This window comes from Brassica napus, chromosome C1 (assembly GCF_020379485.1).
Source record: "Brassica napus cultivar Da-Ae chromosome C1, Da-Ae, whole genome shotgun sequence".
Classification (NCBI taxonomy): Eukaryota; Viridiplantae; Streptophyta; class Magnoliopsida; order Brassicales; family Brassicaceae; genus Brassica; species Brassica napus.
The window spans coordinates 11689707-11713630 of NC_063444.1; the positions used below are offsets into that span (position 1 = coordinate 11689707).

The 23924-nt window shown below is 35.3% G+C and overlaps 3 protein-coding genes and 1 pseudogene across 3 annotated transcripts; 1 reads left to right on the forward strand and 3 right to left on the reverse strand.

Annotated features, from left to right (window-relative positions):
- Positions 1-588: 588 nt before the first annotated feature.
- LOC106358888 (F-box protein At5g25290-like) lies at positions 589-1857 on the reverse strand. Its single transcript, XM_013798684.3, has one exon. It carries the CDS (start codon positions 1799-1801, stop codon positions 704-706), a length of 1098 nt encoding a protein of 365 aa, XP_013654138.2. The 5' UTR covers positions 1802-1857; the 3' UTR covers positions 589-703.
- Positions 1858-4985: 3128 nt separating this feature from the next.
- On the reverse strand, positions 4986-5390 carry LOC125579802. The gene has a single exon (XM_048743656.1). It carries the CDS (start codon positions 5388-5390, stop codon positions 4986-4988), a length of 405 nt encoding a protein of 134 aa, XP_048599613.1.
- A 7157-nt stretch (positions 5391-12547) lies between these two features.
- Positions 12548-16653, forward strand: LOC111203679 (probable polygalacturonase). The gene is made up of 6 exons (XM_022697636.2): positions 12548-12657; positions 15156-15265; positions 15350-15524; positions 15610-15680; positions 15763-16009; positions 16078-16653. The coding sequence occupies exons 1-6, from the start codon at positions 12548-12550 to the stop codon at positions 16538-16540; spliced, it is 1176 nt and encodes a 391-aa protein (XP_022553357.1). The 3' UTR covers positions 16541-16653.
- LOC111204521 lies at positions 16625-19923 on the reverse strand (annotated as a pseudogene).
- Positions 19924-23924: the final 4001 nt, after the last annotated feature.

Genomic DNA, 23924 nt, shown 5'->3' on the forward strand with positions numbered 1-23924 from the left:
ATGAATTTAACACAAAAAAATATAAATATATGAATTATTTATATATTTTTGATAGTTTTAATAATTTTTATCAGTTTAGTAACACTGAGATCCAGTCCGGCTACATGGTCAAGATCTAACCAATTATTATATTCAATCTGGTTATGTAATTGGTTCATGGTCGAATCTGGTTCAACTATCGGATTGGTCCAGTTTTAAAAACACTGAAATTAACCAAGATCAAATCCAAAGATTTTCAAAACCGAATTGCAATTTTTGAACTGAAAGATGAGAATGGAATAATTGATGGACAAGTAGAGCCATGGTGGGGAAAATTCAAGAGACGAGAACTGAAATACACAAGACCATATTTGATTGAGATTATGCATTTCAATGGTATCCAAATCCCCAGTCTCACATTCTTTTCTCCTTCTTGGCATATCCACCACCCGGTCTACAGCAGGTTAAAACTCACACGGTTTAACTGTTAGGTTATCAAATTGTAAACTACTAAACCGGTTTTATTCATCTTTAATTCATGCAAGTATGTTGATGACCGGCACCATTCTCATTCTCTCCACCACTCACTACGTCTTAATGTAAACAAAATGTCCAGCAAGATATGATGTTTCGTTAACTAAACAGAGGGGAAGTAGTAAGTCAACATCATAATTTTTTTTTTCAAAAGCATAAAATAAAAGGAAAATAACACAAGAAGAAAGAACTAATTCCCAGGGAGAAACCATCGAGCATCCATGAGATCCATCTTGTTAAGATTGTGATAGCGATGGAGGGACTGGGTTGCAAGATTGTACACACAGATGTCAAGGTCGCGAGGTGAGCAATGGCAGGGACGAAAGTGACGGGTGAAATAGATGGAGTCAGGTTTGATACCAAGGGCCTTGTTAGCAGGCACAGTGAAACCCAAGTCAAGAAGCAGAGCCTCACCACCAAGAGAATGTACCTCAGTAACCGTGTGGCAGGCGTGATCTGGGTCTTGTACATCAGGATCCTTCTTGTAGATGCGGAACCAGGTCCTACTGGATGGATCACTCTCAACCAACAAAACCTCTCCTGATGATGTTGTAACCGCAATGCTAGAATCGTAGGCGTAATCATGATGAGAAAGCATTGGGAATGGTGTTTGACCGGTAATGTCCTTGAAGAAACCTTGCGGTCCAGACAGATCAAAGATTCGAACAAAACGACGACTTGTTGAGACGTAGAGGCGGGTACCACATAGCAGCATATCGGACAAGCCATCAAACTTGTGAAAGGCATAGTCATCGAAAACGAGAGGAATGTCAGTGTAATGAGAATCCCCATTCTTGCAGAAGCTCATGTAAGAGTGGCCAGGGAGGTCGAAGAGCCACAACACGACGTACTCTTTTCCACTCTCGGAAACCCACAAAAGTCCCCTCACCACATCAGCACTCAGATCCTTGTAAATAGCGCCAGACTCATCCCTTATAAATTCTCTATCTCCCACGCGCTTGACAATACAATCAGCTGACTTAATCGAATCTAGAGACGGAAGAGGGATCTTCTTTTTCTCGCTAAACGCATCCACCATGTACAAATCGGATCTAGAATCTAACACCAAGAGCCAGTTACCCGAGTTTGCCAGGAATCGACACCCTGAAAAGTCTCCCACGTTCCTCTGGATATTGCCTTCTTTAGGGTCGTACAGCACAAACCCACCGTCCTTCGGAAAAAGCATCAGCCCTGGAGATCGGCTAAACTGGGGGATTGTCCGCCTTAGACTCCTCGGACGTAGATCCGGCGAGCTCCAGCTTCGTTTGAGGGAAGAAGATATCTTCATTATTATCACGAGGCAGGCTGATTCTCGCGTTTGTTCCCTGAGCAGCTATTGTGTCTGTCTTATATATAGATAGGGTACCGCTTAGGGTTTTCTCTTGCGCTACGAAGCCCGTTTTTTCTTGGGCTACGAATACAACTTAAGTTTATTATAGTTATTAGGATCAGATTTGTGCAATTTTGTTGAAGGTTTGTTACTAGTTGGACCTTTTCTTCTTCTGAGAATGTCATTTACTAACTCAGATGAACACCTCGTAGAATCCGTGGAGATCATAATGTATGCGTTTAGTTGATAGTAAACTGAGAAAATGTAATATATAAAAATATTGGATGCAGATATTGGATGGTAATACTTTATTGGCTAAATAAACTACACAAGACATTGTTTTTTTTTTTCTTTTTGAATGAAACAGAAGACAATTTTTGGCTTGAATAGATTATAATATGTAACAAGGCTTGGTTATAAGGAGATAGTGGGCAGTCAAATTCACTTTTTAAGTCCAGAAAAGTGTACATTATTATATTATAACTTTTACCAAACATAAGTGTATATTATTATAAAATAGTGATAGCAATATACGTAACAATTTATTAATTTCAAGACATACGTGGCTTCCGATAGGCATGCGCACGGATGTCGAATACTATCATATTTTTCAGTATTTTTGATTTATTCCGTACTTCACGAATATCTGATTTTTTATTTGTTTTGTTTCTAAAAAATACGGATATAAAATCGAATATCCAATTTTTTTTTAATATTTGTGAATATTTACGGATATTTACAGATACTTTATTCATTTTGTCTAATACCAATTTATTTTTTAGAAATATCTGTTACATAAAAAAATATAAAGTAAAAAAATATTAATAAAGCTATATATTTAATATATTTTTTTTTAAATTAAGAATTTTTCTTATAAAACAAATAATTTTAGAAAAATTGAAATTTTGTATAAAATTTTTACATTCTTTTTAATTTAATATTTTACCATATTTTATAAGTAACTTTTAAAATAAAATTTAATAAAGTATATGTTAAATAATTATTATATAATTTTATACATTTAAGGATTTGTATTTAATCCTAGATATACGTCTATTTGTATAAAATTTGGAGCAGATTGGATATCCGTTTCAAATTTATTAGTATTTGTGATTTTAGTATTTGCTTTATTTCGAAGACTTACGGATATCCAATTTTTTTTGGACGCAGTCGAAACAAATAACAAATCAAATTTAACGGATAAAATGCACATTTCTAGCTATCAATATCAACACAAAACTCAACCTAAAAAATCATGGGTTTGAGTGCCGCTGTGAGGTGATTATCTTAAGGTTTCAGACCCAATACGGAGAAGTCTGCTAACGTGTGGTCACTGGTGAAATTTACATGGGTGATCACCAGTCCTTCTGCTTGCCTCGGCAAGTTCTCCGACTAAGTTTCGATGGACAGTCATTGTTGCTAATCAGATCCTTTGGAAGCTTCGGATACCAGGATCATCAAAAAAAAAAATCTACTCAAAATAAAACAAGATAACAGTTATATATACAGTACGTATATTGGACAGTGTTACAAAAAAAATGTATATTGGACTAGCAACTACATACGTAATGCTACCTGCTACGCCACTTCAATTGTTTTCTTACTTTACCGCGACGTTGCATTCGGGTATTTCTTTATTTTCCTAAAATAATTGACCTACCATTGTTGTTTAAAAAATATTTTCGATAGATCATTTATTGATATTTAAAATATGCTAAACCGTAGTTATGAAGTTACCTATGCACAACTAACCGAAAAATAAATATACTATGGTAACATAATAGTCGAGTCAATAATTTAAAGTTTCTCCACGTGTATTTTTGTATATCAAAATTCTGAATACTTAAAATAAATGTCAAACAACTGATAAACTAAAATTTTCACAAATTTTTTTATCCACGAAAAATTGATGAGAAAAGAAAACGTTATATATGCATTTTTCAATCATATGTTTACTATTTTCAAAATGACTGAAAATTTTGAAACTGAAATTAAAAAAAAAAAAAAAAAATATATATATATATATATAAATATCAACCAAGAAATTTTAATGATAAAGCATCAAACAAAAGAACCACAAATAGTGAATAAAATTAGAGCCTGGCATATTTTATAAAAACTGAGTTGAAAGTTATAATATTATGATTTAATAATGTGGTTTGTGATTTTTGTCAAAATATAACAAACAAAAAATAATGTATTTCAGAACCTGTTATCTGAGATTCCTATTAGTTTATTTATTCTTGATAAAATATTCTATTGCTATTTTTTTTTATCATATATTTTAATGATTTATACAATTCACTGAATTGGGTCAAAAACAAGTAATTTGTAGAAGATGATGTAATTAAAGATATATGAAACTTAACGAGGAAGAAGAGGTAACGTTTACCAAAAAAAAAGAAGAGGTAAGTTAACGGCAAATAAATTAAAGAATAAACTTATTCAACTTGTTTTGCGTTTGCCCCGGGATCATTGGGTTAATTGGTGACAGAGAAAAAAAATTCTTCTAATTAAAGAAGTATCCAACTGATTTGATTTTTAGGTTTTAGAAGCTCTGATATCTGAATCCTTGCTTCCTTTTTTTTTTTGTTTTGTTTCTCTCTAACGTTCCTAAGGTTGTGTCACGAGAACTACAAGTACGAATTAAGGATCCTTTGAGCTCAGCAAAACTCAAGAGAAAGCAAATACTAAAGAAATATGTTCTCTGTCATAGCTTAATCCTAAAGAAAAATGTAAACTGTTTTAAAGTTTTGAACAGAAATCGATGGAGTCTCAATTGTTCTGCTACTAGTTGATCAACAACTGATACTCTATCTCTCTCTCTGACCTCGCACTGCTCCTCTCTTCAACAGATGCCTACGAATGTAAGACAAAAGAATAATCAAGGTGCGAATTTATAAGGGAACTGTGAGCAAAAATCGCAAATATGAACTAAGATTATTAAGTCAAACACCAATACCAGAGAGAATATATGAATGAGGTAAGGGCATCAACATCAGGGAATAGCACTAGACTGATTTTCTAATTAATTTATTCAATCAAACAGATAAGCGCACTACTACAAATTGTGTTTTTAAAGTGAACAAGGATAAAATCTCAACCGGAATTACTTACGTGTACGTTTCTAGTTGTGGACAGGTCAAAGGAACCTCTCAGAATATTGTCTGAGTCGGGCTTCAATCTTCTCGTGTGATTTCTGAACAAAGATATCATCTTCTAGTCTCTGATCAGCTAGCATGTTAAGGAGGTTGAAAGCTGGACTCCTGTGAGCATTCTGGGCGATAACCACCATATGAGCCGCAGTGAGGTTAAATTCAACCCCCTTCTTCACAAAAAATGTGAAGATTTTGTAGGGAATAGATATCTCCCGTGGCACTTCCCAACCGCATCTCTTCAAAAACGCAAGGTCTTCATCAGTGTCGAGGTTATTCACATAAGCCACCACTTGGTTTGTGTAGGCTTCTTTCGCCTCTTTGCTTTGATCCCACCACACTCTTCGTAGTTTATACTGCACAATGACCAAAAACAAAATGGTCACTATCATGATTAAGACACAGGAGACTAAAGAATTAGAAACAAACTTACATCGCCAGTGAAACACTCCTCAAAATTGTTGGAGTTAGCTTGAAGAAAACTTGAGGTGCAAGAAAGTCTTTTACTAGTTGGACTTGGATTAGTTTAATGGATAATGATCATAATATTTTTATGTTTATCAACTAGGATTAGGACTTTGTGGTGGCTATATATAAAACCTATCGTGTGATGATGATTTGTTGTGACTTTGGTGATTGAACATTGTGATTGAATAAAACTTGGACTTGTTGATTGGAACTCAAGATTCTATATTTGGTATCAGAGCCATCAAGATCTTTGAGACCTTTACACAAGAACGATGAGCGACGGTAAAGAAATCAAAGACGTAACCGTGAGCAACAAGGATGCAGGACCAATCCTGCTCAAATTTCCTATGCTCACGTCAACGAATTATACCGTCTGGGCTATGCGAATGAAAGTGGCTCTGAAAGTTGGTGAAGTTTGGGAAGCTATCGATCCAGGGTGCAAAGACGAGAAGAAGAATAATATGGCTATTAACTATGTGTTTCAATCCATACCAGAAGCTCTAATCTTACAAGTTGGAGACATTGACACAGCAAAGGCGGTGTGGGAAGCAATAAAGGCAAGGCACCTTGGAGCTGAAAGAGTGAAAGAAGCTAGGTTACAAACCTTAATGGCAGAATTTGATAGACTGCAGATGAAAGATGATGAAACAATTGATGCGTTTGCTGGAAAACTTTCTGAAATTACTTCAAAAGCGGCTTCATTGGGAGAAATAATAGAGGAATCAAAAGTTGTGAAAAAATTTCTTAAAAGTCTTCCATGGAATCGTTATATTCAGATTGTTGCCTCTCTTGAGCAAGTGTTGGATTTAAATACAGTTGCCTTTGAAGACATAGTTGGACGACTAAAAGCTTATGAGGAGAGAATCAATGTTGGAGGAAATAACATACCTAATGAACAAGACAAGCTAATGTATGCTAATAGCGATGCAGGTCAAAGCAGATATGATACAAGTAATAATGAGGGTCGAGGCAGAGGTCGCGGTGGTCGCTCTAACTGGAGAGAACGAGGGCGAGGCCGTACTGGAGCGTTTTACAGTCAACGAGAAGCATACAAACAACGTCAGAGTGGAGATCTATCTCACATTACATGTTTTTGCTGCGATAAACAAGGACATTACGCGTCTGAGTGCCCTGATAAGAAGCTTAAGCTCCAAGAAGCAGTCGAAAAGAAAGAAGATGACACTCAAGAGGCTGATGAACTAATGGTACACGAGATTGTCTATCTCAACGAGAAGAAAGTAAACCCTGCAATCTTTGAGTCGGATCTTGACACTGAAAAAACATGGTACCTAGATAATGGAGCTTCAAATCATATGTGTGGGGATCGAATGTTCTTCTTTCAACTTGATGAAGCAGTAGTAGGCAAAGTGAGGTTTGGTGACGATTCACGGATAGACATAAAAGGAAAAGGTTCCATCCGTTTTATCTTTGATGAAGGAGAGAAGAAGATACTAAACAATGTCTACTTTATTCCCGGATTAAGGAGTAATATTATCAGCTTGGGACAGGCAACTGAAGTAGGATGTGAGGTCAGAATGAAAGACAATAAGTTGATGCTATTTGACAAATATGGGGATCTTATGGTCCACACTACACGAACTCAAAATCGGCTCTACAAAGTAACCTTGAATGTTGATCGGATACAATGTCTTCAACTAACTACAGCATCAGCCTCTAGTATGTGGCATGCTCGTCTCGGGCATGTTAATACCGAGACATTAAAGCTAATGGCAAGAAAAGAACTCGTAGCCGGCCTACCTGAAGTTGTGATCAGAAAAGAAACCTGCGTCTCTTGTTTGCTTGGAAAACAAGCGAGAAAACCATTCCCGCATGCGACGTCTTTCCGAGCAGCGAGCTCACTTGAGTTGATACATTGCGACCTGTGTGGCCCAATCTCTCCACCTACACCGAGTCAGAAGAGATATGTTATGGTCCTTATTGATGATTATACAAGGTACATGTGGACCATATTGCTGAAAGGAAAGAGTGAGGCGTTCGAAAAATTTGTAACATTTAAGAACCTTGTCGAGCAAGAAACAAAGAACAAGATCACGATGCTGCGAACTGATAGAGGTGGTGAGTTTGTATCACAAGAGTTCGGTGCCTACTGTGACAAGAATGGAATAAAACGACACCTAACAGCTCCATATTCGCCACAACAGAATGGAGTAGTTGAAAGACGAAACCGCACTCTTATGGAGATGACAAGGAGTATCTTGAAGCATATGCACGTGCCAAACGAGATGTGGGGAGAGGCTGTGAGGCACTCAACTTATTTGATTAACCGACTAGCAACTAGATCACTGGATGGGATGACGCCATACGAGATGTTAAGATCAAAAAAGCCAAACATTAGTCATCTAAAGGTGTTCGGCTGTGTATGCTTTGCAAGAACAGAGACAGCAGGTAGAAAAAAGCTTGATGACAGAAAAAGGATGCTTGTCCATCTGGGAACTGAACCGGGATCAAAAGCATACAGGCTACTTGATCCGGTCACGAGACGTATAGTAGTAAGTCGTGATGTACACTTCACAGAAGAAAGAGAATGGAAGTGGAGCAACAAAGATAAAACAGAGCTTTCAAGGACGGGAGAGCTTGAAATGAACATATGGTTGCTCAATGATACGGATGATAAAATTGATGATGATCCGCAAGAAGAAGAAACACATGAAGAACCTGTCGTTGGTGAAGATAACTCGGAAGAGTATACTGTTGAAGAAAACGATGGGTCGCAGGCCCCAAGAAGGTCGCAGAGAGTTGGTAGAACGCCTTCTTACCTTGATGATTACGTTTTGATAGCTGAGATTGAGAGTGAACGACTTTTGATGGTTATAAATGAGGAGCCATGGGACTTTGATGAAGCTAGGAAGATGAAAGTTTGGATAGAAGCCTGCAAAGATGAGATATTTTCAATCGAAAAAAACAAGACATGGGTACTAACTGATCTGCCTGCAGGGATGAAACCGATTGGTCTTAAATGGGTCTTTAAGGTGAAACGCAATGCTGATGGGAGCATAAACAAATTTAAAGCTAGACTGGTGGCAAAGGGGTACGTTCAAAGACACGGAGTAGATTACGATGAAGTATTCGCACCGGTAGCTCGAATCGAAACCATACGCTTGATCGTAGCTCTAGCTGCCTCAAGAGGATGGGACGTTCATCACTTGGATGTTAAAACCGCGTTCCTTCATGGTGACCTGAAAGAAGAAGTGTATGTAAGTCAGCCAGAGGGTTTTGTTGTCAAGGGACAAGAGGATAAAGTTTATAAGCTCCACAAAGCTCTATACGGCTTGCGTCAAGCGCCGAGGGCGTGGAACGTGAAATTGAATCAGATTTTGCGCGGTTTAGGCTTCAGTCGATGCTTGAAGGAACCTTCTCTGTATCGTAAGGAGGTGAACAAAGATCTGCTTGTCATAGTTGTCTATGTAGACGATCTACTTATCACTGGTTCATCAAACCGGATGATAGACGGTTTCAAGAAGGATATGGCCACTGAGTTTGAGATGAGTGATCTAGGGAGATTGTCTTACTACCTGGGCATTGAAGTTCATCAACGAGAAGATGGTATTGTTCTTAGCCAGGACTGTTATGCACAAAAGATCCTTGAAGAAACAAAGATGGCTTCGTGTAATCCCACACATGTGCCCATGGAGATGAATGCGAAGTTTTCTAAAGCTTCGACTGAGACAAGTGTTGATGAAAAGGAATATCGACGGAGTATTGGTTGCTTGCGATATTTGCTGCACACACGCCCTGACCTCTCCTTTAGTGTTGGGGTGCTTAGCCGATATATGCAAGAGCCAAAAGTGTCACATGCTGCAGCTTTGAAGCAAGTACTAAGGTACCTACGAGGAACGTGCAGTCTTGGTCTTTTCTTTGAGCGTGGTGGTGATGTTGTACTCGAGGGATATAGTGATAGTTCACATAACGTGGATGAGGATGACGGTAAAAGCACAACGGGGCACGTGTTTTACTTTGGAAAGAGTCCGATAACTTGGTGCTCAACCAAGCAAGAGATCGTTGCGTTATCAAGCTGCGAGGCAGAGTTCATGGCTGCTACCGAAGCCGCCAAGCAGGCCATTTGGTTGCAGGAGTTGCTGAGTGAAGTCGTGAACAAGGAAAGTCGACGTGTGACTCTACATGTTGATAACAAGTCAGCGATACAGCTAGCCAAGAATCCTGTGTTTCATGGCCGGAGTAAACACATCCACAGAAGGTTCCACTTCATTCGTGAGTGCGTCGAGAATGAACAGGTTGAAGTTGAGCATGTACCAGGAAACGAACAGAGAGCTGACATACTAACCAAACCACTTGGAAGGATCAAGTTTGTTGAAATGAGAAATCTGATTGGAGTTAAAGATGTGAATGAGTTCAAGCTTAAGGGGGAGAATGTTGGAGTTAGCTTGAAGAAAACTTGAGGTGCAAGAAAGTCTTTTACTAGTTGGACTTGGATTAGTTTAATGGATAATGATCATAATATTTTTATGTTTATCAACTAGGATTAGGACTTTGTGGTGGCTATATATAAAGCCTATCGTGTGATGATGATTTGTTGTGACTTTGGTGATTGAACATTGTGATTGAATAAAACTTGGACTTGTTGATTGGAACTCAAGATTCTATAAAAATCAATCGGAGTCAGATGGTGCACTTTTTGAGCATCAATTTTTGTGACAGTGTTCCTATTGTGAGAGTCGGCACATCCAAACCGGAGATGGAAAATGGACAGCTTACTGATTCCTTCAGGAAGAGTACTGAACTGATAATGTTTGTGATCACCAATAACGCCATTGTTGTTCTCAACGAACCATACCAAGCATCCTGATGCTTCCTCTGTCCGGATGAAGACGGTGGGTGTGGCACCACCAAAGCCAGTGAGTTCGGAAGAAACGGAGCGGTGAGCAGATAGTGGGTGATCTAGTATATAGACCGCCGCTTCTTTCTTTGCATCTCTGGAAGCCTTACAGAGACACACAAGCTTGCCTTCATCATCGTAGACCTGTCCGACGTGTTTAAAAACTCGAAATATATCGAGTGTAGGAGTCTTGCTTTTAGTCTGTAGATAACAGCGAATCATTTCTTCAAACTGGCTAGCAATGCCCGGTGGAACCTCATCAAGTTTTGGGAACACCTCGAGTATTCCATTATCCATTTCCTGGAAAAGAACAAACACAAACAGTTCACTTCCATGTAAGCATCGATTGATGAAACAGTCTGGTGTCCCATTGCAAATCATAGAGAAATATTTATTATAACAGAAATGATTGGTGATGACTACACTAAAACAATGGGCCCTAAAAATTTGAGGCCTAAAGTTCCAATGGCCCTTCATCAAAGACGAATAGCGTTTTTCAGACCCTTTTTATTTTCTCTTTAAAAAAACTAGCAAGCCAAAACTGGTTTCAAGCTCGACATATGGACAAAGATTGTCACTTTCATAGAGACAAAGTCGTCAAGCCACTAAAGACGCACTCAGAAGCGTACAGACGCATTCAGAAGCGAGTACATGAAAGATTTCCATACAGATTTTCAAGTTTGTACTCGCTTTGGACTTTGTTTCTATGAAAGATTTCATAAAGATTGTCACTTCGTTTCTATCGAGAATCACTAAGAAAACTAGCTAGCAAAAACAAAACATCATTTCAAGTTCCTTTGTTGTTTACATAAAGTTAGATGCTTTCATAAAGTTCGTAACTTTTTTAGTCTACACAAAGACTAAAATTAGAATAAAACCCGAAATATACCCGAAGATTTCAGATCTAAGCAAAAAAACAAAACCCTAAATAGTAGATGAAGGTTCTATCATTTGTCATAACCGGGATTCATGGAAAAGACGAGCTAGGAACAAGATAAGACCTGATGACTAGGGAGACAACAAAAAGGAAGGAGGTGAAATTAGGGAGATTGTCTTTCACTCTATAGAGAATTTAGGGCAACATTATTGCAGGAACTTTAATTTTAGTCCTTAGAATTTTTTATTATTATTGTTATGGTAAGGACATTGTTAAGAAACTTTATGTAATGTGATGATTATTGGTGGGACTTTAACATATCCGACAACTTCCTCTTCTGCGTGTAAAATAAAGATTATCCTTGATCCTTGTACAATTTTTCCCGCAAAATAACAACAAAAATTGCTAGCAGACTAGAGACAAGTGTAACACAATGTCACCTTCTTGAGATAAAAATGGAACAGAAACAGCAACTCAAAAGTCTAGCAGACATCTAAAGATTGGTATCCTTCTGCAACATAACTTTACAATTTTGTTCACAATCAAATCTTTGTTGAGAGTACACGAATCATATAACCTAAAGTCAGCTTGCCCAGTTGAATATTAAAGAAAAGAGCTTACCCGTCGTTTGGTTTTGCTCATACTTTCTTCCTCTTTCTGAGGAGAAACATCTTTAGGACGCGGAGTTCTCTTGTACTTAGATTTTGTTGATCTTGAAGGCGCCATTAGCTAAGCCTCTTCTATACAACCTTTTCAAAACTGAAATCATGTTTAGTTTTACCAAAGATTCAAAACCCAATAGCACTATAAATCACAAAAGCTCAATCCTACATCTATCTGTTAATACAGCAAGCAGAAACCTAATTGATTCTACAATTGCTTCATCTATCAGTTTCAACAGTACTTCCGCTCAAACCCCGAAGAAATGATTAAGATATAGCTTTCTCCGAATTTGAAATCAATCTCCTTAAGCAACTCTAGGTTAGTTTATACTCGGCAAATTCGAATCACACGACCTGAAACCTCTCGATTTTAAGCTTCAAATTTCAAATCGAAAGCTCACAAATTCAAAGAAACAATGAATTGAGCTCAATTGTTTCAATATTTCATGAGAATAAACAAAATTAGAAATCAAAACTAATTGATCATAACAAAAATCAAACAAATTCGGTATACTGTTATCGTTTAGATGTATTCATCGACGAGGTAGATCAAAGATTCAACAAAAATTCAACGGAAAACAACATACTTTTTTTTATCGAAAACGGAGGAGAATCCAAGGATGTCGAGTCTGGAGACAACAGATCGGTCTTGTGTTGCGAACTAACCGAGAGGATTTCGTTTGCGGGATGAAATCGTCGGAACACCTATCTCCAAATGCTTCACCGTCGAGAGCGAAGCGAATCGGGAGAGGAAGAAGCACGACTTCAATCCGTGCTCACAAGCTGCCAGCTGGCACGTAAGGACCAAAAAAAAAAGTTCTTAGTTAAGGTCGTCCTTCATTTTATTGCTTATTTTTTATTTTTTTTCAGCCCAAAATATCTAAGGACGCGGCCCAAGGACATCAATAATGTTGCCCTTATAGAAAGTTCTATAAGTAGTTACACGATGCCGTTTAGGCCCAATCGGTTCTTTTTCTCTTGCATCAACCACACTTAAGGAATTTAATAAATTATAAATATATTTTAATAATAATGTGACAGGAAAATTATAAATACATGTTAGATAATGAGAAATCACTGGATACACATTTTTAGTTTATTTTCACATAATACCTTCCAAATTTTCTTGAACAGTCATTTTTAAATTTTTGTTACCACCAAAAATTTTTATGAAGAAAAATGATCAAAATAAATTTAACTAAAAACGTAAAAAAAAAACTCTTCTTCCCTTTGTTTTATAGATATATACTATATATAAACTCATGCGTTGCAACATAGTTTATTTGATGCTTTAATTTAATAAAAAAATATAAAATAATAAATCATTTTATTAGACTTTTATTATTTTTTTATATATATTGTACGAGATTTATTTTATTATTTAAAAAATCATAAATTTAAGGTAATATTTTTTATTTTATAATTATGGTGCATAAATGAATTGTTATCAAATTTGTATTTTAGATTAGAGAAAACACTATACCTAAAAATTTAAATTGAACCCAACCCGAAATAAGAAATTGAATGAAAAATAAAAAACAAACAAAAGTCAAATAGCGCCAATCGAGTCAATGACAACATCATACATTTTCTTATGTATTAATTTAATGTTTCATTAAATAATTTTTAAAAATTTTATGTTAGGAATTTTTTTTTACCAAAAGAACATATTCTATTTTATAAATCTACTTTTTATTTACAATTAAAAAAAACTATCAAATACTCTTTTACCTTTTTGTTTAGGATTTAGAAAAAGAAAAATTATTGTTATATAACCTTTTACAATTTATCTTCTCTTTGTAATTTTAGAAAAAAAAAATGCTATCAAATTTTTTTTTTCTAGCTGGGTAATTCTCCTAAATATACCATTTTCAAATTTTGATCACAAAAATAGACCACAAGGAGGAAAACGACAATAATGTTTCTTTTAATAGGTAAAATGATCCTAACACCTTAAATATATATGGGAAATTGCCACAAATAGCACATTCATAATACTATTTTTCATGTTTACACTAACCACTTTTACCCTCCCTTTTAATGAAGGGTAAAAGACAATTATACCCTTACGGTTAACTAATCTAGACTTAGGGTTTAGAGTTGAGGGAGTAGGGTAGGGTAGGGTTTTTGAAATGTGAAATTTAGGATTCTAATAAATATATAAATAAATACTTAAAAGATATATAAAAGATTTTAAAAAATAGTTTCAAACATTATTTTCGTTTTTCAAAAAGAAATTTGAAAAAAAATAAAATGAAAATTCTAAAAAAAATAATTTCAAAAAAAAATTTATAAAAAGTTCGAATTTGAAAAAGTATAATTCGAAAACATAAAAAAAATTACTTTTTCATTTAAATAATTATTTATTATATATATAAATAACAAGGGCATAAGAGTCTTTTGCCACTTAATGAAGAAGGTATTTTTGAAAATGTATCTTTAGTGGTAGTAAAAAATTAAAAATGAAAAATGGTACCATGAAAGTGGTAAACATGTAATTTCCCCCATATATATAAAAAAATAAAAAAATTATAAATTTTAGAATATATGTTTTCAAATTCGAAATTTTTTATAAGTTTAAAAAAAAAATTGGAATTTTTTTTTCAAATATTCTTTTTGTATTTCGAAAATATTTTTTGAAATTATTTTTAAAATTTTTATTTTCAAAATTTTAATATTTATTTTTTATTTTATAAAATTTTAAATCTAAATCCTAAATCTCCACCCTTTAAATCTAAATCCTAAGATTTGGATTAGTTAACCCTAGGGATATAAATGTATATTTATCTATTTAATGAAACATTTTGGTCATTTTGATACTTATAGTCTATATTTGTGACATAAACCTTTTAATGCTATCTTAGGGTATTTCCTTTCTAGTTACTAATAAATAATTTTAAAATTATGATTTTTACAATTTGTATCAATATTAATTTTACACTTCTTTGGTTGATTATAATTTTTAGTATCATATTCATCATCAAATTTTCTTTTAAAAATATTATTAAGTAACTTTTTATAACTCTTTTTTGGTTAGAGCATGTTCAATAGGTGAACCCCTAATTGGGATCTTAATGAATTTTTAAGTAATAAACTTAAATTAAGAACTTTTGTTATTTTGAATGCTCCAATGGTAGAACTTAATTAAAGGGTTCTTAAAAGTTTACACAAGCAAACAAATTTCACTTGATTCTTCCACTTCTAAAATTTCGCTTATGTCTTGTAATTAGAACGTGAGAAAGTGTATAAGTGTAAAAAATTCAATGTTATTTGTAGGAAGGAAGTGACTATGAAGTGAAGTGATAGAGCCATTGCCTTCGTACGGACGGGGGAGAGACACAGATGGTGGAAGAAGATTCATCAGTCTACTTTTCGGTTCCAACTTAACCGACGTGGTTATCACCGGTTAGTATCTCACTTTGTATCAAATTAATAAAAAATATCCGGAGATTCACTGAACCGAATTGCAATTTTTTTTTTAATTAAAAGGTGAAAATGGCACGATTGATGGACAAGGAGAGCCATGGTGGGGAAAATTCAAGGGAGGAGAATTAAAATACACAAGACCATATTTGATTGAGATTATGCATTCTGATGGTATTCAAATCTCCAATCTCACATTCTTGAATTCTCCTTCTTGGCACATTCACCCGGTCTACAGCAGGTTAAGAAAAAACTAATTCGGTTTAACTATTCGGTTATCAAAATTTAAGATATTAAAACCGGTTTTGTTTATGTTTTATACGCAGCAATATTGTTATCCAAGGGTTGACGATATTAGCACCGGTCACGGTACCAATCACCGACGGGATCAACCCTGGTACGAAACCATACCGATAATCTCAAAATACCTATAACCGGTTTGTAAAATCTGGTTTAAAATTCATTCCGGTTTATCTCAGATTCTTGTACAAACACGAGGATCGAAGACTGCTACATTGTGTCCGGAGACGATTGTATCGCTGTGAAGAGTGGATGGGATCAGTACGGAATCAACTACGGCATGCCCACGAAACAGCTTTTGATCCGACGGCTCACATGCATTACCCCTGACAGCGCCGTGATCGCTTTAGGCAGCGAGATGTCCGGTGGAATTGAAGATGTTCGAGCTGAAGATATCGTCGCCATCAACTCTGAATCAGGAATAAGGTACGTAACCAAAACACAAACCGGTTTAGTTCAGTTCGGTTTGATTAAACCGGAATCAAATCCGACAGGATCAAAACAGCTATTGGTCGAGGAGGGTACGTGAAGGATGTGTACGTAAGAGGCATGACGATGCAGACGATGAAATACGTTTTCTGGATGACCGGAAGCTACGGTTCGCATCCCGACGAGCATTATGATCCGAATGCTTTACCGGTGATTCAGAACATTAACTATCAAGACATGGTGGCGGAGAACGTGACGATGCCGGCTCAATTGGCCGGGATCACGGGAGATCAGTTCACTGGGATATGTATCTCTAACGTGACGATCACGCTTTCTAAGAAACCTAAGAAAGTGCTTTGGAATTGTACGGACGTGTCTGGTTACACGAGCGGTGTGACTCCGGAGCCGTGTCAGTTGTTGCCGGAGAAGCAGCCGGGGACGGTTGTGCCGTGTAACTTCCCTGAAAGTTCGATACCCATTGATGAAGTGAAGCTCCAACGTTGCTACTCCAGGAGAAGGCTCATGTGAAGATGAAAACGTTTTATTTTTCTTTTATAAATACATTTATTGGCTTATAAGAGAACGTTTTAACGAATGGGATGGACTTTAATGAATAAATGAAAAAGCTTTATGGGACAAAACTACCTGAGTCGGATCGTACATCTTTGATTATTTGAAGTAAAGCAATACAGAGGGTTAACGTGACACCCAAGTACCAAATAAAGCGTCCTGTCTCAAAACATGTTTGCTTTTGAAGTTGTTGAATCTGTAAATTTAAGTTTAAGGTTTATATAAGTATCATCTATATTTTAGAGACGTAAAAGAAAACAGAGTGGTTATTTATAACGAGGTATGCATATTGGACTTGCTAGGGATTTGAACCTGGTTTATGTGATATTGGTGATTTTGAGATGAGACGATAAGACGTTATCAAACCGTTGTTGGGGTTGAGATGATTCTATTTCAAGGACCCGAGAAGGTTCTTCAAATCTGCTGATACCAGGATGATTCAGACCAAAACCCTGCAGGGAATTAATACATAAAGAATGTAATAAGAAACCACCAAAAGTTTATTGTATTTTAAGAGAACAAAGTAGAGTTGGGGAGAAACCTGACTAAGGAAATCGAATGAGTCAGAACACCGAAAATGGACCAGCTTTTCAAGAGAACCCAAGTTCAGACATACTAGATTATTGTGTCTTTTTAGGCTCAGAGATATGAGACCATTGTGCATCTCGGTGAAGCCCTCAAGGTCAGTAATTTCAAAGTCTAGAGCTTGTAAGAACGAAGGTAGGGAGTAGAATAAGTCATCATCTAGGGATTTGACTGTTGGTATTTCTGGTGCTGTCTTCTGTTGATGCATTATAGGCTTTTCTTCAATCACTTGATTAGTAATTATATAGGAACTAGACTTCTTCGGTATAGCCTTAAATTCAAACAGTTCTTTGACCTTGGTGACGACATCAGTGAAGAACACTGGATCAGAGCTGCAATTAGAAAACGCAGTAAGTTAGAACAAATGCTGACATATAAGCAAATACATATGCATTTATTTTTATTTTATTTGAGTTCAAATCTTCCAAAAGATCCTAAAATGAGTTTTTAGACCCAAAAACACACACACACACACACACAAAAAGACCAAAACAGATTTTATTAAAAAGAGAAAATACCATTCTACCTTTATTTTACAGATATATAAATATTTAAATAATCATAATTTTCGATTTTTTCTAATTTGAAATTTTTCATTTTCTTTTCAAAAAATTTATTTTAAAATTCGACTTTTTAAAAACTATTTTTAATTTTAAATATTTTTTAAAAAAAATTCTAAACTTCTCATTTCGAATTCCCACTTTTCAAATCTAAATCATAAATCTAAATCATAACTCTAGATTAATTAATATATAAATGTTTTTTCACCTTTTTAACTAAATAATTTGGTTATTTTGACCTGATATATTTATGATAAAAACTTTTTAATGCTATTATAAGATATTTTTCTTTTTGAAACAGCATATGCATTTATTTATATACCTATTTTCATTGCTCAAGCCTGGTCTTGAGGAAATGGACGAGATAGCTTGTCTCCATTCCCAGATTCTAGCTTCGGTATCTAGTATAGAGTTCACATTGTCCCTATTGACGGTTTTGCGCACTTCTTGTTCTATCTTGAGAAGCCTATTACGGAAACAACCCTTCAGTTGTTTAACTGATTGAGCTAGCCTAGGAACATCCTTTAGCTTGTAGAAAATAGGGAAGGGAGTGATCTCTCCTACGTCCATAAGCTTCTTGATCTCAACGAGCTCATCAAGACACTCTGGTGACTCAGGGTACTTGTCTGAGAAGACAACTATTGCAACCTTTGACTCTTTGATCCTCTCCTTTGTCTCATCTTCTATATATACCGAGATTTCGTTTGATTCAAATTCTGTTTTCAGAGAACTTACTAGGTTCATTTCGAGCTGCTTCTCGCCGAAACTGATGAACACTCTAGGCGGAGGAGGATTTATCATCATTTCAAAACGTTTCATAATGTTGCATAACAATGAAAAGCAGGTCAAAGAACAATCGGAGTTTTTATCTACACCAAGACGATTCCGAGTATTTTCATTACTCTCTGCCATTGCTAACACATCTGCATATTCCGCTAAAGTTTAATCCAGAGGAATTAAGGATACATGTAACCAAAGTTCTAAAAATTGGCTGTATACGAAACGATTTTTTAGAAGTTGGTCTAGACATAGTATATATGTTTAGAATATATTCCATTTTGAAAGAGTTAGAAAAATAATGGGGCTTTAATTATCTACAAATGACCTAATTACTGCCTATCGATTTTTTTAACATAAGTACATAACGTGTAACAAAGCTGTACGTTCAGTCATATGAAAGGAACTTACTGCTGACTTGAACTGGTGAAAAGTAGCTTTGCTCTTGAATTTCTTGAGGGGAGACAATAAGCTTGTTACCAGGAAATAGTCGAGGTTTCCTGGACAACAAGCGAGGCTTGAAATCAACATCCTAGAAAAGGGACAATACCACATTAACTTACTATAACAATTCAAGAAAGAAATTATGGAAGGCTGAGAAAATAAACCTCAACGGAGCCGTCAACAGAACCTAGCAACACCAAGAAAATCATTCCATCCTGAACACGCTTGATTAGCCGCTGACCGAGGATAGGATTTTTAAGAGAGATCAGGTCAAGAAAAACCAGATGATCAGTGCCTCTGGTCTGAATGAAGGCAACCAGTCTGGCTCTTGATGGAGGCAGATTTCACTTCGTAGAATACAGGAAAAGCGTCAAGATACCCCGTCTCCATTTGCTTCTTGATCTCTACAAGCTCGTCTAAGCACCACTCTGAGTCGGAGTACTTGTTTGACAAGAGTATGAGTGCAACACCTGACTCTCTGATTGTTTCAAAGAGTGTTGTGATCCGTCTCCCTCTCGTCTCATCCTCGTCAATGAAAAAGTTGATTTTGCTCCTCTTTAATTCTTCTTTTAGATGGCTCACAAAATTTTTTCTTAGAGGTTTACCTCTGAAACTGATGAACACTTGATCATGTTTCCACGACCGAGAGAAGTTCGTCATTTTGTGTTATGTTTGAAATATGTGTTGAAGACATGAAAAATGAAGAAGTACAAGTGTTTTATAATGTTTGTTATCGGTTACCTATTGGAGTCAACACACCAAAATTGTTCTTAATTTATCGATTATTTTCTTGCCAAATGTCTAGACGCGGTTAGTAGGTGCACATCAGCACATGGGTCCAATTCTGTGGAAATAATGAAGTTGACAGACCACGTAACCATGCGACAGTTGAAAATATAAATGCTGAAATGTCATTTTTAATAACAAGGATAGCAAACGGTACAAGTTGAATATCTGTGTTATTACTTGCGAACGATTATTTTTTTTTTGCTAAAAATGTAAATATCATATAATGAAAGGAAGATTTTACAAGAAATATCTTAAATCTAAACCATTTTGACAAAAAAAAAAAAAAAACAAGATGTAACATAAAGTTTGCAACCTACAAAGAACCTTATCTCAACCACATCAACATGAGTGAATGAAAATGCTTACTACTTCTTCTAGCTGAAATAATGTTCCTCGAGTATTTATCAAAGACATAAAAGACAGATCTCGGCGACACCGAAATCTGATTATGCATTAACTCTCCTTGCGAACGATTATTGGCTCACGTTATACACGTTATCCATACTACAGTTCTGTAAAGCTTTTTATTTACGTGATACTAAATCCATAAAAATCTCAAGCAAATGTGGGTTGCATCCAACAAGAGAAAATATTACTGGTTAGAAGAGTCTCGATCTCCTTTTGCATTTATCTCTCTCCGATTTGCATCCTCATCTAGCCAACTGCTACATTTATAGGTTATACCTAAAAATACGTTTTATATTTTATATATCTTTGATCTGAAAATTTTATATAGTGACAAAAGACACCTGTAGCTAAAATTGTCTAAATGGATGTTTATTATGGAGTCTTTGGTCTCTTGGTCTTAAACAAATAGTATTGTAGCCTACCAAGTCTTTCTTTATCTTATATCTTTTGTCAACTAATCTTTCTTTGTCTTATTCGATTTGGCTAAATGGGTAAGAATATTTTATATTCTATATGACCTATGTATCTATTAGTTTAATATAAAGTTAAAGTTCATATTATTGTTTTAGATTCTAATATAAAAGACGATACCGTGATGGATCGGTTTCGATTAAGAATTAGAATCCGGGTGTATTGATAACCCTCATATTTTACCTTATGTTTAAATATGTCTTTAATCTCATAATCATATATATATGTTAAAGGTAATGATAATGGAATACATTACCATTATTAATATATATATCACTATACGTACGTTGTGGTACCGTTAATATAACGAATGGTTGTGATGAAGTCTTAGAGAGTTGTGTTGGTTAAGACTCATGTCTCTTTGACTAATATAAAACACAACACTCGTTCATCATTTTCTTCTTCACGTAAGACGAGAGTCTTTCTAAAAGATACACAAGAAAAAAAATACTGATTATTGAAGGAGAGATTAAAGGAAGGTTTGGGGTTTCTTGTCCATCAAGAAAACCACCAAAGAAAGAAGGTTAAAGAGGAGAACATCAATTGGTGGGATTGCATCCAAGCATGGATCAAGGTTAGTGTTCCTACCTTCTTTAGAATCATGTTAGGATTGAATTAAGTCAAATCTAACTTAGGTCTTGGTCTTGAAATAGATTAACATATGGTATCAGAGCCTATGTAGATTAGATTAATTCATCTGGAAATTTGTTTTGTGTTAAATGTTAACGGAAGTTACGAAACAAACCAAGTGCGTGCATGAAGTTTGTAATAAAATTTTTTTTTATTTACCTTCATGCGTTTATGAACATGTACGGATCAAACCATTTTAATGTGTGTTCATAAGCCGTGTCTAACGACATCGTAATTGGATCAAGCGTATGTTCTTGATTGCCGTTGCGTTAAAATTCTGGAATGCATTAGAAAGTCGCGTCGGTTCGTAAATGTTTAGAAGTAACTAACGTAAAATGCATGATTAAGTAATTCTGGAATATTGTTAATTCATGAAGTTTACATTTTCGGTAATAACCGTAAAGGAATTGCATTCATAATTAAACCGTTACGTGTTGTTGCATGCATGAAAGAGTGCTTTCTGTTATTCATTAACATTTGATAGCATACGCGTGACTGTTAATTAATTCTGTCTAGTATGCATAAACAGAAATCATTTATCAAAGTAAATGCATATTTGAATTAATAAAGTTGTTATTTTATTAAATTAAAATAAATAGTTAAAAAAAAATGCTTCCGCTGCATTTTAATGATCAAATAATTGTGTTATGAAATATTAACACAATTTAAGTAGTTTTCCTTTAGATATTTTAAGTTTATATATATATAATATGATAGTCACCAAAGTGACCTTGTTATATGACATATAGATATTAAAAATAATTATAAAGTTTATAATTGATCAAGATCAAGGATGCTAAATGAGATAAAAGTTTGATTGATCAATTAAATTATTATTTATATTCTAGGAGATCACCCAAAGGTGGATCATTGAATATAATTAATAATAAGAAAATAATTAATCATTTTTCTACTATAGTGAATAATATGTATATCCAAAGATAACATATTTATTTGACTAGTGTTGATTTGATTAATATTAAAGAATATATAATTAGCATCAATGAAAGTACTTATATTTAAATATTGCCCAAAGGTTATTTAAAATATAAGTGTTAAAAGTTTCTATTAGTCTGAATATATATTAAAGTCTCAAAGCACTAACGGGTAAACATGTATGAATGCTTGCAGCTTCATCAAAAGTGTTTGCATCTGCTATCTCTGTTGTAAAGTTTAATGGCCTCAACTATTGAGTGGTTCGAGCAAATCCGGTTTACACTAGGTGTAATGGCTTTGGACTCTGCCATACTAACTGATGAGGAACCCTCAGCTATTACAGTAGATAGCTTCGAATCTGAAAATTCTCGTTATGAGAGATGGGAGCGATCTAACAGGCTGAGCTTGAACCTTATGAGGTTGACGATGGCAGAAAGTATTAAGCCATCAATGCCTAAGACAGAGAAAGCAAGGGAATTCATAGAGAAAATTAAGGAGTGTTCACAATCGGAATTGGCTGACAAGTCGATTGTAGGAAGTCTCATGAATGAGCTAACTACAAAGAAGTTTGACTGGTCTCAGCCAATCCATGATCATTTGACGCACATGTCTAATTTGGCAGCAAAGTTAACGACCTTGGGAATGGAGGTACATGAGCAATTCTTAGTCCAATTCATCATGAACTCTCTACCTCTTGAATTTAACCAGTTCCAGGTGAATTACAACACCATTAAGGATAAATGGAACTTTAAAGAATTAAAGGCTATGCTAATTCAAGAGGAAGGGAGACTAAGGAAGATGAAAGATCAAGTTGCTAACCTCGTAGATCTTGGAAGTGCCAGTAGCAGCAAAAGAACATCAAGTAAGAAGGACAAAAGGAATGTAAAGAACTTCGTGAAAGGACCTCAAAGTCAAATCCAGAAGGAAAAGAAGTGTTTCTTTTGTAAGCAAGTAGGACACTTCAAGAAGGATTGTCCTAAAAGGAAGGATTGGTTCGACAAGAAAGGTAAACATTGCAGCTTTGTTTGCTATGAAATGAATCTTGTTGAAGTTCCTAATAATACTTGGTGGTTAGATTCTGGTGCTATTACTCATGTGTCTCATATTAAACAGGGATTCAGTTCGATCCAGCCCATAAGAGGACCTGAACAGTACTTGTTCATGGGAAACAGGATGAAGGCACAAATAGAAGGAATTGGGACGTATAGATTGATCTTGGACACTGGAAGTCATGTGGATCTTGAAGGGTGCTTTATGTACCTGAGTGTGCTAGAAATCTTGTTTCTGTTAGTAGGTTGGACAATTTAGGTTTTAGTATTAAGGTTGCACATGGTATTTTCTCATTGTACCGAAATGATTACTTTTATGGTAGTGGTATTTTATTTGATTCACTTTATAAGTTCAACCTTGATGCAAAGTTTTCTGAATCCCTATTTAATGTTGAAACTCGAGGCATTAAGCGTAGCGCAATTAATGAAAGTTCTGCTTTCTTGTGGCATAAACGACTAGGTCATATTTCCAAAGAAAGAATTAAGAGGTTAATAAATAATGAAATTCTTCCTCAGTTGGATTTTAGTGACTTAGATGTATGCATAGACTGCATTAAGGGTAAGCAGACGAAACATACTTTAAAGAAACCAGCCACAAGAAGCACTCAGCTTCTTGAGTTAATACACACCGACATATGTGGCCCTTTCGATGCTCCTTCATGGAGTGGCGAAAAATATTTCATCACATTTATT

Excerpts from the sequence above, each read along its gene's own strand:
- LOC106358888 (XM_013798684.3), bottom strand. The coding sequence starts at position 1,801 with ATGAAGATATCTTCTTCCCTCAAACGAAGCTGGAGCTCGCCGGATCTA.
- LOC111203679 (XM_022697636.2), top strand. The coding sequence starts at position 12,548 with ATGAAATCGTCGGAACACCTATCTCCAAATGCTTCACCGTCGAGAGCG. Across the intron at positions 15,266-15,349 it reads AACCGACGTGGTTATCACCG|GTGAAAATGGCACGATTGAT; the intron begins GTTAGTATCTCA and ends TTTAATTAAAAG. Across the intron at positions 15,681-15,762 it reads CACCGACGGGATCAACCCTG|ATTCTTGTACAAACACGAGG; the intron begins GTACGAAACCAT and ends GGTTTATCTCAG.
- LOC125579802 (XM_048743656.1), bottom strand. The coding sequence starts at position 5,390 with ATGATAGTGACCATTTTGTTTTTGGTCATTGTGCAGTATAAACTACGA.